The sequence below is a fragment of the Sus scrofa genome, chromosome 10, assembly GCF_054392235.1.
Source record: "Sus scrofa isolate SSC_HxYL_T2T_F1_AM1 chromosome 10, Sscrofa_HxYL_maternal_Yorkshire_Landrace_v2.0, whole genome shotgun sequence".
NCBI classification, from domain to species: Eukaryota; Metazoa; Chordata; class Mammalia; order Artiodactyla; family Suidae; genus Sus; species Sus scrofa.
This window is the reverse complement of record NC_139392.1, coordinates 60,422,331-60,435,433: the sequence shown is the minus strand read 5'-3', so window position 1 is coordinate 60,435,433 and position 13,103 is coordinate 60,422,331. Positions and strand designations below refer to the sequence as shown.

Here is a 13,103-nt window from a genome sequence, read left to right as displayed (position 1 = left end):
TGTGACCTGCGGTGTAGGTTGCAGACATGGCTCAGATCCCGTGTTGCTGTGGCTCTAGTGTAGGCCGGCGGCTACAGCTGATTTTGACCCCAGCCTGGGAACCTCCATATGCCTCGGATATGGCCCTAAAAAGCGAAAAATAAAAAAAATTAAAACCTTTAATGGGATTTCCCATTGTGGCCCAGCAGTAATGAACCCAATTTGTATCCATGAGGCTGCAGGTTGGACCCCTGGCCTCGCTCAGTGGATGAAGAACTGGCATTGCTGTGACAGAGGCTGGCAGCTGCAGCTCTGATTTGACCCCTGGCCTGGAAATTTTCTTTTTCTTTTTTTCTTTTTTTTTTTTTTTTTTTTGTCTTTTTGCCATTTCTTGGGCCGCTCCCGGGGCATATGGAGGTTCCCAGGCTAGGGGTCAAATTGGAGCTGTAGCTGCCGGCCTATACCACAGCCACAGCAATGTGGGATCCGAGCTGCATCTGCGACCTATACCACAGCTCACAGCAATGCTGGATCCTTAGCCCACTGAGCAAGGCCAGGAATCCAACCCGCAACCTCATGGTTCCTAGTCGGATTCATTAACCACTGACCTACAACAGGAACTCCTAGCCTGTGAATTTTCATATGCTATGGGAACAGCCCTAAAAAGAAAACAAAGAAAAAAAAAAAAAAAAAGGTTTAATGGATTCTTCCAGCCAAACTCCTGCATCAGCCCCCAGAGTCTTCTGTGATCCCACCACTGCCTACTTCTGACTCTCATGACCAGCTACTCCCCTTCCTGTGGTTCACAGGATTAGTGGAAAATCCCACACCACACTCTCTCTGCTGTCATGTCTCCTCTGCCTGAAACACGCCTTATCCCCACTGCTCACCTGCCCCATCACCTGTTGTTTCATGACTATCACTTACCTACCTTTGGGACTACCATTGGCCAAACTGAAAATGCCTCGAAGGCTGGGGCTGTGTGGGAGGGTCCAAGCTGCATTCCCATCACCTAGGACCTAGTCCAACACTGAATGAACCAACATGTGAGTGAGAGTGTTTGGGGAACAGCCAGTCAAAGGGTTTGAGTAGGGAAGGAGCAGAAAGCTGGCAAGAGAAGCAGATGGTAGGGGCAGGTTAGAGGCTGTGAGAGCTTGGCCTGGATGGACAGAGATGCCAGCAGCACATGGACAGGATAAAACTTGTTGTTTCAGGAGGAGAAGCCAGGTTGGGGGGTGGAGGCGGGGGGTGGTTTGATGGAAAAGAAAGTGGAGGTAGGCCAACCAGCTGTTAGAATAAGTGTGAAATCAGGCTGTAAAAGAAAGGAAAGAGGAGAGCACATTAAGTGTGAGAAAAGATGAGACCCTAGGAGTTATCTTGCATCAAGAATTCAATATCTCCAAAACTCTAAACTCGCCTGCACCTGCCAAAGCAGCCCCTAGTTCTGGAACCAGGACCATCTGCTGGTGCACACACAGGTGCCAAGCCAGAAGCCCAGGGTAAGCCTCCCCACCCTTTCCCCTGTTAGTTCCCACCTGAGCCCAGTAAAAGCCCTTAAATCTGAGCACCTCCTGTTTGCACAAGCCTCCTCCCTTCAGCACCCCATCTTCACTGCCTGTTTGCCCATCCTCATTCACTGGAATCCTCATCATAGGATGCATCAGTTTAAAATCCTCCGAGGCTTCCCACTGCTTTTAGGACAAAATTCAAGCTCAGCTTGGCCTACCAGGCCCTTCACTGCCCCCCACCTCTCCCTTTAGCCTCACACCTGTCTACTAATCACTTGTTAGAATTATCACAAAATCTTGCAGGTCCTGAAATTCATGGTGCTCTCTCCTTCCTTCTTGGTCTAATGCCTTTTCGACCTCACTCGATTCTCTCTCGTTCTTAACCTGGCTGACTCCAAGATCTGCCTCAGACATCACCTCCCCCAGAAAGTCTTCCCTGCAGCCCCGCCCAGGGCTTGGCTCCCACGAGCTCCCAGTGTCCAGTGTATAACTCTACCCTGCTGGCTGCATGGAAGCAATTTGCATGATTCTCATCATTTGACTGTGAGTTCCTTGAAGGCAGAACTGTCTTTAATCTTGGTATTTCTGTCACCTAGCATAGCACCTGGCACAATAAGTACCTGGTGAATGAATGAATTAATTAAAAGAAGAACAGAACTTGGGGACTTCAAAAGAGAATCTCTAAAGAAGAAAGAACCAAAGATCAACTCCTAGGCTCGAATCTGAGCCTTCGGGGAATGGTGGTTTCATTCATATAAATAGGGAGGTCAGGATAGAAAGCTAATTGGGAAAGTCAAGAAACAGTAGATTGATTTAAATATGGTATATTTCAGGGGTGCGTGTATTCAGATGGCTTTACTTTGGATTAAAAAAAAAACACACAAGAGAAAATAAAAGAGGATTATAAGGCTTCTGAATAACCTATAATCAAGGAAGTCAACCCCTGGCTACAGTCTTGACATTGTCTGAACTAAGGAGAATGCACAAAGACACCAGTGAACTAGAGATGGCTTTTCCCAAATGGAGAGAATACAAAATGAGATGAGCTCACCAAGAGTTATGGTACCAAGTTCTTCAAAGATGCTCTTTGCCAGACTCTCTATCTCCATCATCAGCTGCGATATGATGCACTTAAATCTGTCAGTGGTCCGTAATTCCACTTTCCTGAAAACTAGAGCCATCAAAGGAAAGTGATTATTTTTCAGGAAGAACAAATCAGAGTTCAAAACAGGCCTCTCTAAACCTTTCCCTGCCTTTGCTAGTTGCTCTGTAAAACCCGAGGGCCCACACTCACAGGAAGGTTGTCTGAATGACTAAACAAAGACTCAAAAACCTTGCAGTGGCTCCCTAAGGCTTAATGCACTCATCCTAACATCCCTGCTATTCATGGTCTGGGTCTAACTCAATTCTTCACGAGGGCTTTCCCTGTACTCAATGTAGCCCCCCGTCTCAGGAGGCTCTTTCCATCTTGTTTCTGCAGATGCCTTTTTTTTTTTTTTTTCCCCAGGGCCGATCTGCAGCATATGGAAGTTTCCAGGCTAGGGGTTGAATCGGAGCAGCAGCTACCAACCAACACCACAGCAACAGCGGCGTCTGCGACCTACACTGCAGCTCTCGGCAACAGTGGATCCTGAACACACTGAGCGAGGCCAGGGATCAAACCTACATCCTCATGGATACTAGTTGGGTTCATCTCCACTGAGCCATGAGAGGAACTCCAAAGACACCCCATTTTAAGCCCTGTCTCTGTTCTTTGATCTGCTCCCCTCACCAAACCCCAGGAGTGTTCACTACGTTCCTGACGTTCATATCTGCACTGTGTCCACAGGAGCTTACTCTTCACCTGCTATGGGCCATGTTCTGCTGAGAGCTGGAAAGAGCACACTCTGTGCTCCAGGGAGGCCTGTGCTCTTAGGGGAGAAAAAGATATGTGGCCAAATGACCACACGGAGTGCTGTGATACAGTATGTACAGGGAGTCACGGGGCACAGGAGAGGCCCTAACTCTTCCAGGAGAGGCAGCGTTGTGAGGAAATAGGGGAAGAGGCAAGGGGGAGTGAGCACTCATGGGCAAAGGCTGGGATGGACAAAACTTGGAGAGAGAACACAAAGGACCCACCTGAGGAGGCAGAAGGAAGGCCACGTGCTTGGGTTTATGGGAGGTGGGAGGAGATGAAGCTCAGAGCATGGGAGGGACAGGATTATAAAGATATGTGGGAGTTCCCACCATGGCGCAAAGGGATTGGTGGCATCTCTGGAGCCCTGGCATACAAGTTCAATCCCTGGCCTGGCACAGTGGGATAGGGATCCAGAGCTGCTATGGCTGGATCACAGCTGTGGCTCGCATCTAATCCCTGACTCAGGAACTCCATATGCCATGGTCGGGACGGGGCGGGGACAGAAAACAAAACGAAACAAAATGTGTATGTGATATTAAGAGGTTCAGATTGAGTACTTTCTCTAAACTCCTTCCATGAAGCTCCTGGACTCTTTCATGTGTATTTGTTCTGCCTTTTATCCAATCCAGCCCTATGCCGTTCAGAGAGCAAGGCAACAAGAGTTACAGGCATCTTCTGTATCCCTTTCGCCTGCTGGGCTAGTACAGCATTGTACTCAATAAACATGTGTTAGTCAATTGTAGTCATAAAATCATATTCTGATCTTTTGAGGAAAGATGAGTTCAAATAATTTCACATCAACCAAAATTCCCAGATACATATTCAAAGATTGGCCAAGCACTCAGTGTCCTTCCCAGGCCTGGCACCTGAGAAAGACCGAGCCATCTGTATGCTCAGATCTTCCCAGCAGCTCTCCCTTACTGCCAGTGCCTTCACAAGAGTGTTAGGAAAATGAAGAATAAGCGTGTCTGCTCTCTACAGGCCACTTCTGAGCTCAGGTGGGAAGAGAACGGGAAATGTGATTCCTTCCTAAGCTTGGGGTTAAATATTTCCTATACAACAGACAAAGGGTAAAAACACAGGGTTCATCTAAATGGCCCTGAACCAAGATGAGCAAAGGGTAACAAAATCTGGAAGGGCTTGTTACTGGATCCCACTTACACTTCTGGGGCTTATACACAACTTCCTCTAGTTCTTCCAAGTTGTCTCTGACTGTTGCTATGACCGAAGTGTCAAGAGAAGCACACAATTTGCAGATGTATTCTGTGGCTTCAGCCTTGTTTTTTGCATCCCCAACGCCAACCGAGGCAGTCAGTCCAATGACCTGTGAGGAGCATCCCGAACCATTAGATGTCTGGGAAATAGCATGATATTCCGCTCCTGGAACTCTTTTCTGCACAATAGGGCTTTTTATTGTTTTTTTTTTTTTCTTTTTATGGCCGCACTGTCAGCACATGGAAATTTCCAGGCTAGGGGTCAAATCGGAGCTGCACCTGAGGCCCACACCACAGCCTCAGCAACACCAGATCCTTAACCCACTGAGCAAGGCCAGGGATTGAACCACATCCTCATGGATACTAGTTGGATTCGTTACTGCTAAGCCACAACGGGAACTCCAAGAATGGTTTTTCATCTGCCCCATCTTTACTTATTTCTGCTTGCACACTTATCCCATGCCCTCTAGTCTCCTGGTATCTTGTTCTGTCAATCATTCCCTCTCCCCCTCCCACCTCACCGACTGGTCTCAGGCGATGCTGAAGAAGTTCAAGACTCTTGAGCACACCTTACTTTTTCACACATCGGTGCCTCTGGACACACAGAAGCCTTTACTGAAAACCATCCAGCTATCTGCCTCGTAAACTCCCATTAGTTTTTGCCTCACCCAACTTCTGTTAGGTCTTGCCTTACTTTCACAGCATCTTTCTGTTCTGTACATCCATAGTGTGCCATCACCATAAATCGTAATTCTTAAGCATGTGGCTCCCCACAAAACTTAAGTTGTGTGAGGGCAAGGACCATGTCTTTTTATATTTGTACCCCCAATGCCTAGCATAGTGCATGACACAGAGAGGCACCTAATACCTATTTGTGAAGTGAATAAATGAATCGATATTAATTAAGGAGCCATACGAAAGGCATTTAGGATCTCAGAAGGACATCCTCGATACGGCCACAGGGTATGCAAATGGGATCTAGGAAAGTTAGGGAGTTCTCATTGTGGCTCAGAAGTAATGAACCTGACTAGTATCCATGAAGATGCGGGTTCAATCCTTGCCCTCCAGCAGTAGGTTAAGGATCCAGCCTTGCAGTGAGCTGTGGTATGGGTCTTGGAGGCAGCTCGGATCTGGTGTTGCTGTGGTTGTGCTGTAGACCAGCAGCTGCAGCTCCGATTCGACCCCCAGCCTGGGTGCCTCCATATGCCTCAGGTGCAGCCTAAAAAAACAAAAAAGATCTAGACAAGTTCGAGCTCTTCTCAGAAATCCATCTGACTTGGGAGATACCTGGGGCAGTGAGTCTGAAGATCCTCCAAGTTTCCGATCTAGATAATTAAACATGATGACATTATAAGGATGCTGTTTGCTGGTGTTGTGGCATTCATCAAATATCATCAAAGTAAACACAGAGAGTGATGGAATTGTCCCATTGGTAAGACAGTTCACAAGAATCTGTGGCGTTAAGATGATGATGTCGTTGTTCTCAACAATCTGTTCCACACAGACAGTGTCAGACGTTGCTCCAGAAATGCCTGCAACTTTGTACCTGGAAAATGACAGAAATTTCCTATTACCAACCATGATAGGAATGAGGAATCACACACAAAGGATGTACCAGATCAGAACATCGATTGATTAGTTCTCCCTAAGTCTAAAAGGAACAGATCTGGAGAAAAGTTAAGAGCTTAGCACAAAGCCCTGCACACAGTAAGTGATCAACAAATGTAAGCCAGGAAGAACTGCTAGAAAACATTCCATGTGGCACCTGCAGATAGAGAGAGCCGAAAGTAGTTTTTTCAAGGAATTGAAAAAGAAAATAAAGGCAAGACTAATATAAAATACTGATTCACTCAAAATCATTGAAAAGTTAAATGTGGCATTTAGCTGTAAAATTTATCTCAAGTCATTTACTCACACTGCCAAAGCTAATCACAGGAGGTTAGCATTTCAGCTATATCTAACAAAAAAGACTTGGATCTATGAAGGAATTAATATCTAGCTGAATCTACCATAAATTTTTTGGATCATGGTTTTCCAAAAGCAAAACAAAGCAGAAAACACATTGGTTACATGAAGCTAGAGAAAAAGAAGTTGGACCAACTGCTATACGTACCCAAGTCTTTCAAAATGTTTTGAGAACACAGATTTCTGCTGCTCATACACTGGGAGTTGAATAGCAAAAAAGACAACCTTCCCCTTTCGTCCTTGTGGAAATTTCTTAAGATGATGTTCACATATAAGAAGAGAAACAAAGGTTTTTCCACAACCTTTAGTATATAAAAGATAAAGAAAACATGTAACTAAGAGTATACGAAAATATTTCTGTAGAAAAATCATTATATTTGGCGCCCCTAAAACCACTGCTCTGACTAGTAAATTGGTGATGTGGGTGGGTTAAAAACTGGAGAATTTATACAATGACTCAAAAGCCAAGTTACCTCCTGGGTCACATGCACTCAAACAGCCAGGGCCTGCAGGAAGTTAAAAGGAGTCATTTTTCTTTCCCTCCTCATGTTCCTTAGGATACCTTGAGACATATGAATAGAATGGTTTTCTCAAAAGACAAATGGAACAATGAAAAAAATGAAACTGGGGGAGGGGGAGGAAGTGGGATGGACTGGGAGTTTGGCGTTAGTAGATGCAAACCATAGCATCTGAAGTGGATAAGCAATGAGATCCTGCTGTATAGTACAGGGAACTATATCTAAATACTTGTGGAGGAACATGATGGAGGATAATGTGAGAAAAAAAATTATGACCCAGGTATACAACCTGGGTCACTTTACTGTACAGCAGAAAATGACAGAACATTATAAATCAACTGTAATAAAAGAAATTTATAAAAAAAAAAAAAGAAACTGAAACTTGCCTGTTTTGTGCCAGTGTTCAACAAAAGAGGGGAAAAGGAAGCAAAAAGAGAAACAAACTATCAGTAATGGCAATCAACTTACCAGTAGGAGCACATATTATTGTGTTTTTTCCATTCTGAGCAGGTAAAGCAAGCTCCAGTTGGTAATTTCTTGGCTTCAGTGGGCTGTAAGTATGAGGTGCTTCTAGAATAAAACAGGCATTGAATTACCAAAGAGTGACCGCTCTGAGGAATCAAGGCAATAGCCATCGCCCAATAGACAAGGCTGACTCTAGGAAGAAAGGTCTTATTTAAGGAAGTTTAGAATCCTTGTCTCTAATTAATCATTCCAGCTTCTGCTCTGATTTGAAGTACAGCACTCTCTGTCAATGACAAAGTACCAAATGGCAAGAAGGAAAAAAAGAAAAATCCCACAAAGATTTCTTCCTGAAACAGTCATGGGAGCCTCGTAAGGAGAAACTAGAGCAAGAAAGTCCTAATTCAGGGCCAGGCAGAGGGCTATTAACTAAAGGAAATGCTGCATGAGCCAAAACAACAACAAAAAAACCTTGCAAGATCTTTGAAAAACCTCAAGCTGTACAGACCTCCCAAAGTAATGTCTTTTTGAAAAGCAACCGCACTTTGTAATTCTGCAGCCTCTCACATGGTATTTTGTCTCAACAGAACCAGAAGTTTTTAAAAAATAATCAGAGGATTTATCTCACTAACAGATAAGCATAGAGCATGTTAGGAGCTAGAAAAGATTTTGGAAATAATCTATTGAGTACAACCTACTCATTTTAAAGAAAAGAGGGGAGTTCCTACTGTGGTTCAACAAGTTACAAACCCGACTGTTATCCTTGAGGATGTGGGTTCCATCCCTGGCCTCGCTCAGTGGGTTAAGGATCTGGTGTTGCCTTGAGCTGTGGTGTAGGTCACAGATGCAACTCAGGTCCCATGTTGCTGTGGCAATGGTGCAGCCTGGCAGCTGCAGCTATGATTCAACCCCTAGCCTGGGAACTTCCATATGCCACAGGTGCAGCCCTAAAAAATGAAAAGCAAAGCAAAAATAAAGAAAAGAGGAAATTCTAAAAGGTTAAGTGAGTTCACTAAGGACCTTTACAATTCAGAAAAATTTAAAGCAATTTACATTCATTGATTTTATTCTGGAATGGCAAAAAATGTGTATAATTCAGTTTGTAGAAGTAATCTACATACTTTGTTTTTATGGTGTTATCCCCAAATCACATCTTCCTTCTAACACTACTCATTATTAACGCTAATTTCTCTCCTGATGCCCTCTTATAAATGACTTTTTACTATGGTTTGTTATGCAACTTTCTGGTCTCCTCATGACAATATGTTTCTGGAAACATAAAGTGGGTTTTATAAGGCTACAGCTAATTTAGACAGAGACTCTGTGTAAATTAGAAAAAGGAGCCCCTTTTTGGAGGACACAGCCCCTCTGCACAATTTGGCAAACAGCACAGGCTTATCTCGGCCCTGGCTCAATCTCTCAGCCCCACACATGTGTGCAATGCACACACCTCACTAATATACACTGCAGCCCTGGGATCTAAAGAGGAAATTGAACAAGTGACTCACAAAGAGTGGAAGTATTTCTTTATAAAGCAGGGCTGCTTTTGGATTTCAGAGACATGGATTTTCTGGGAGAATTCTATTTGCATTTTCAAAACAAATGTGCACATACTTCGTGATAAGAAGACCAAAAAAAAAAAAAAAAAAAAAAAGAAGCTGGTGATATCCATGGAAGGGAGAGAGTGACTTTTCTAATTATAGAAAAGTATCTATTTTAACATAAATTCTCTTTTCTCTCTTACTTTTCCTTAAAGACCACTTTTGTGAAGCTATGACATTTGGCATTGCAAAACATTTCCCCACACAAAATACCTAAAGAGTACCATTATTGAAAAGAATAAACAATACTGAGTACCTGAAGAGGAACACGAATTCTGACTAAGATTCTGGTTTTCTGGTTCTTCCTTGTAGAAAATCTGTACATCACAAGTTTTCATTTCGTCATCCTCAAGATCTTTCATTTTAACATCTTCTGCACCTTTATGAGACCAAAAAAACATCTTAGAATCTTTAGATTACCTGATTATGATCTTGGTGGTGAAAGCCCTACAAGGAGGTCATGATACTAAAATTTTAAATTTCCATTAAGTTTTCTCACAACTACTCCCTCCACTTTTTAAAACAACTAGAAGAATCTTGCCAAGTTTGAAATCTCGATTTGGAGTTGAAACGCCAGTGTCATTTAGGGCTTTGTTATTCAAAGTGTGGGATGAGGACCAGAAACTTGTTCAGGAACTTTTTAGAAATGCAGATTCTTGAGCCCCAGAAACTACATCTTAACAGGATCTCCCAGCAGATTCGCAATCGCACCAAAGAAAAGAACAGAACTATTTAATAGACATTTATGTCCCTGACCTGACCCCAGAAATCAGATGTTTATTTATATAGACAATTCTGGAACAGTATATCTTCCTAAAGAAGCCTATGAAAGGCTAAGGCCAGACACTCAGATGGTTTCCCAAACACAGCCTTTGAAAGGGAATTCCTGTTATGGCTCAGCAGTAACAAATCTGACTAGCATCCATGAGGATGCAGGTTTGATCCCTGGCCTCACTCAGTGGGTTAAGGATCCAGCGTTGCCATGACCTGTGGTGTAGGTCTCACACGTGGCTTGGATCCCACATTGCTGTGGCAACGGACCCCTAGTCTGAGAACTTCCAGAAGCCTCAGGTGCAAATAAAAAAAATTTAAAATAACCTATCGCTTTTGGTATGGATAAGCAATGAGATCCTGCTGTATAGCACTGGGAACTATATCTAGTCATTTAGGATGGAGCATGATAATGTGAGAAAAAAGAATGGGTACATATATATGTAACCTTGCTGTACAGTAGAAAATTGACAGAATCTGTAAACCAGCTATAATGGAAAAAATAAAAATCATTATAAAAAATTAAAAAATTATAATAATATTCTGAGATGATGTTATTAACTTCAGGAAGCCAAATGATGGCTCAGATGCTTAATCACAACAGATTCTTTTTTCCAATCCTGTTCTAGTTCAGTTCCAGATGACTTCCAATTGAGAGAATCAGGCAATGTCTACCATGATTCTATTCTGAAAAGGGGGTGAGTTCTGGAGTTTGAACCTTTACCTCTAGAATTTTTAAGCTAATTCTGTGACAGTCTAAACCCAGACAGTGGGCTCAGACTCTGCCTCCCCACATCCTCTGGGCAGGATGAGCTAATTCTGGATGAGAGTGGTGTGTCCTTGGTTCATTTTTAGGAGTTGTGTGCAACCTGACTAATTCTACAAAGATCCACCTGACTCCCAGTACCCAAGTTCAAGTTGGTCTCTCACTAGAGGTGTAGCCATGAGTATCTGAAGGAGAAAATGCCTCTGACAGTGAGTGAAAACCAGGTAGGAATGCAGGAAGCCCTACATAGAACCAGGAGGAAGGGCCAAGGGCCTGTTTTCAGACCCTCCTACCCTTCTGAACATCCTACCTTTGTCTACCATCCACAGTTCACTGAACCTGCTCTCTTCTTTCTCCAAAGCAAGTTTCAAAGTTTTAGGCCAATTCTCCTTGTCTGATCTGAGGAGGCATTCAACCATTTTCTCTGCACCTGCCATCAGCCCCTTGCTGGAACAAATCTAAGCAAGGCAAACATAGTTTTGATTAAACAAGTATTTCAGAGGTTTCCCTTTTACGACTTTTTACTGAAGAAACAATTCAATCACTGTATACTCTGGTTTCGTAGGTCTCCTTCATGACTATTCTTGCTCCATCCAATGTGTCTCTTAAGATACCCTTTCCTTCATCCTTGTCCTCTACATGTGATATCACCATGTCAAGCCTTGTGTTCTCACCTCCTCCAAGATGTTAGACATTATCCTCATCACAATATTAGGAAAACCAATCCATTTGATGACCACTTAAAATATGGGTATATTGGTATAGGTATATTTGGAAGGATAAAACAAAATAGTAACAAATGGGGTTTTTTTATGACTTACATGGCTTTTCTTATTAATCACAATAACTAAAATTTACTGAGCACTTATTACGTGTCAGGCACATGTAAGCCCTTTACACATAGCCTATCATCCAATCCCTATAAAAATGCCGTATGAATAAGTACTACTGTTATTTCCATTTTATACAGGAAGAAACCAAATAATTTGCTTAAGATCACACCACTAGTAAGTGGTTGAGCTAGGATTCACACAATTTATTTGTGTCCAGAGCCTGAACACTTAACCACTGGAGTCTACAGCCTTTTTTCTTTTTATCTATTACACTGTCTGATTTTATTTCAACTTGCAAAAAACATTATTCACAAAAGTAATGACATATAATTTTAACTGAAACCAGGGCAAACGTGAAAAAAACTTGTGACGTAAAAATTACTTGGATCACAATTAAAGGTACTCTTCCAGGTCATTATGCCTTAGATTTGAGGACTTTCAGCGATTTCAGTGACCTCTCTCAGGTCTAAAACAGTACAGAAAACAGAAGACATTCCCCATGTTCAAATTCTTTTCCCCAAATTCAATATTTAATATTAATTAAAATACCTGAAGAATTTCTTCACATTCCTGACTAATTAAACATTCAGCTATTTCAGGAAGGATATCTTTTGGATTGATCGTGGTTTTAAATTCTGGTTGTAAACGCCTTAAGAGTGATCTGTACTCCTCCAACTTCTCAATTTTTTGGAAATCCCAACTTTCAATGGCTTCACAAAGTCCAGAATAACCTAAAAAGTAGGAAGAAAATGCAACTTTTTTGGAGACACACTAAAAAATACTTTGAGGAGTTCCCATTGAGGCTCAGTGGTAACGAACCGAACTAGTATCAGTGAGGACATGGGTTCAATCCCTGGCCTCACTCAGTGGATTAAGGATCCGGTGTTGCCACAAGCTGTGGTCGCAGATGCAGCTTGGATTCCGAGTTGCTGTGGCTGTGGTATAGGCCGGCAGCTACAGCTCAACCCCTAGCCTGGGAACTTCCATATGCCATGGGTATGGCCCTAATAAAAAAAAAAATCTGATATTAATATCATAGAAATCATGTTTGAACGTATAGTGAAAGGATTCAAAACATATTTGTAAATCACCTCCATTATCAATGATCTTTGCAAAAGAAAATTCAATATCCATTTTAGGCACTCCACATTTCAGGTACTCTAACAACATAATCATCTCATAGGAGAAAGTACAAAGGATAAATCTGAAGTCATACATTTGGTCTTAGTATGAAATCTTCCCTCCAAGGTACCCTGTGAACTTCACCTACAATCTCTGATTTGCCTTTCAAATGGTCAAACTATCATGCTATTAAGTATCTTCTCAGTGCAAAGCAGTAAAAAGGGCAAAAATAAATATAAATTTTGATTTCTGCCCCTCAAGAGCTTACCTTCACTATTATTCTAAAAAGAGAATAATACATATAATGAGAAACCTGAGCGGGAAATTATTTCTAACTATAATAATCCAAGAATGCTTGGCTCCAAGTTTCTCTCAACAGAATCACCAGGCTTATCTGACTAGAAGACCCACACTCTTTTCATTAGGCTAGAAAAGGTACAACAACAAAATGAATGCATACGAACCTA

The 13,103-nt window shown here is 42.4% G+C and overlaps 1 protein-coding gene across 7 annotated transcripts in view; it reads right to left on the bottom strand.

Annotated features, from left to right (window-relative positions):
* RIGI (RNA sensor RIG-I) overlaps window positions 1-13,103 on the bottom strand; it is an 84,169-nt gene that overhangs the window by 63,492 nt on the left and 7,574 nt on the right. For all 7 annotated transcript variants that reach the window (XR_014817164.1, XR_014817165.1, XM_021064056.2 and 4 more), the window contains 8 exon segments: window positions 12,064-12,245; window positions 10,992-11,139; window positions 9,401-9,523; window positions 7,550-7,651; window positions 6,712-6,865; window positions 5,886-6,144; window positions 4,546-4,708; window positions 2,539-2,658 (listed from right to left, as the gene is read on the bottom strand). Coding sequence is in view for 5 of the 7 variants with exons in the window: in XM_021064056.2 (XP_020919715.2) it covers window positions 2,539-2,658; window positions 4,546-4,708; window positions 5,886-6,144; window positions 6,712-6,865; window positions 7,550-7,651; window positions 9,401-9,523; window positions 10,992-11,139; window positions 12,064-12,245 (1,251 nt within the window). In the remaining 2 variants the exon portion in view is untranslated.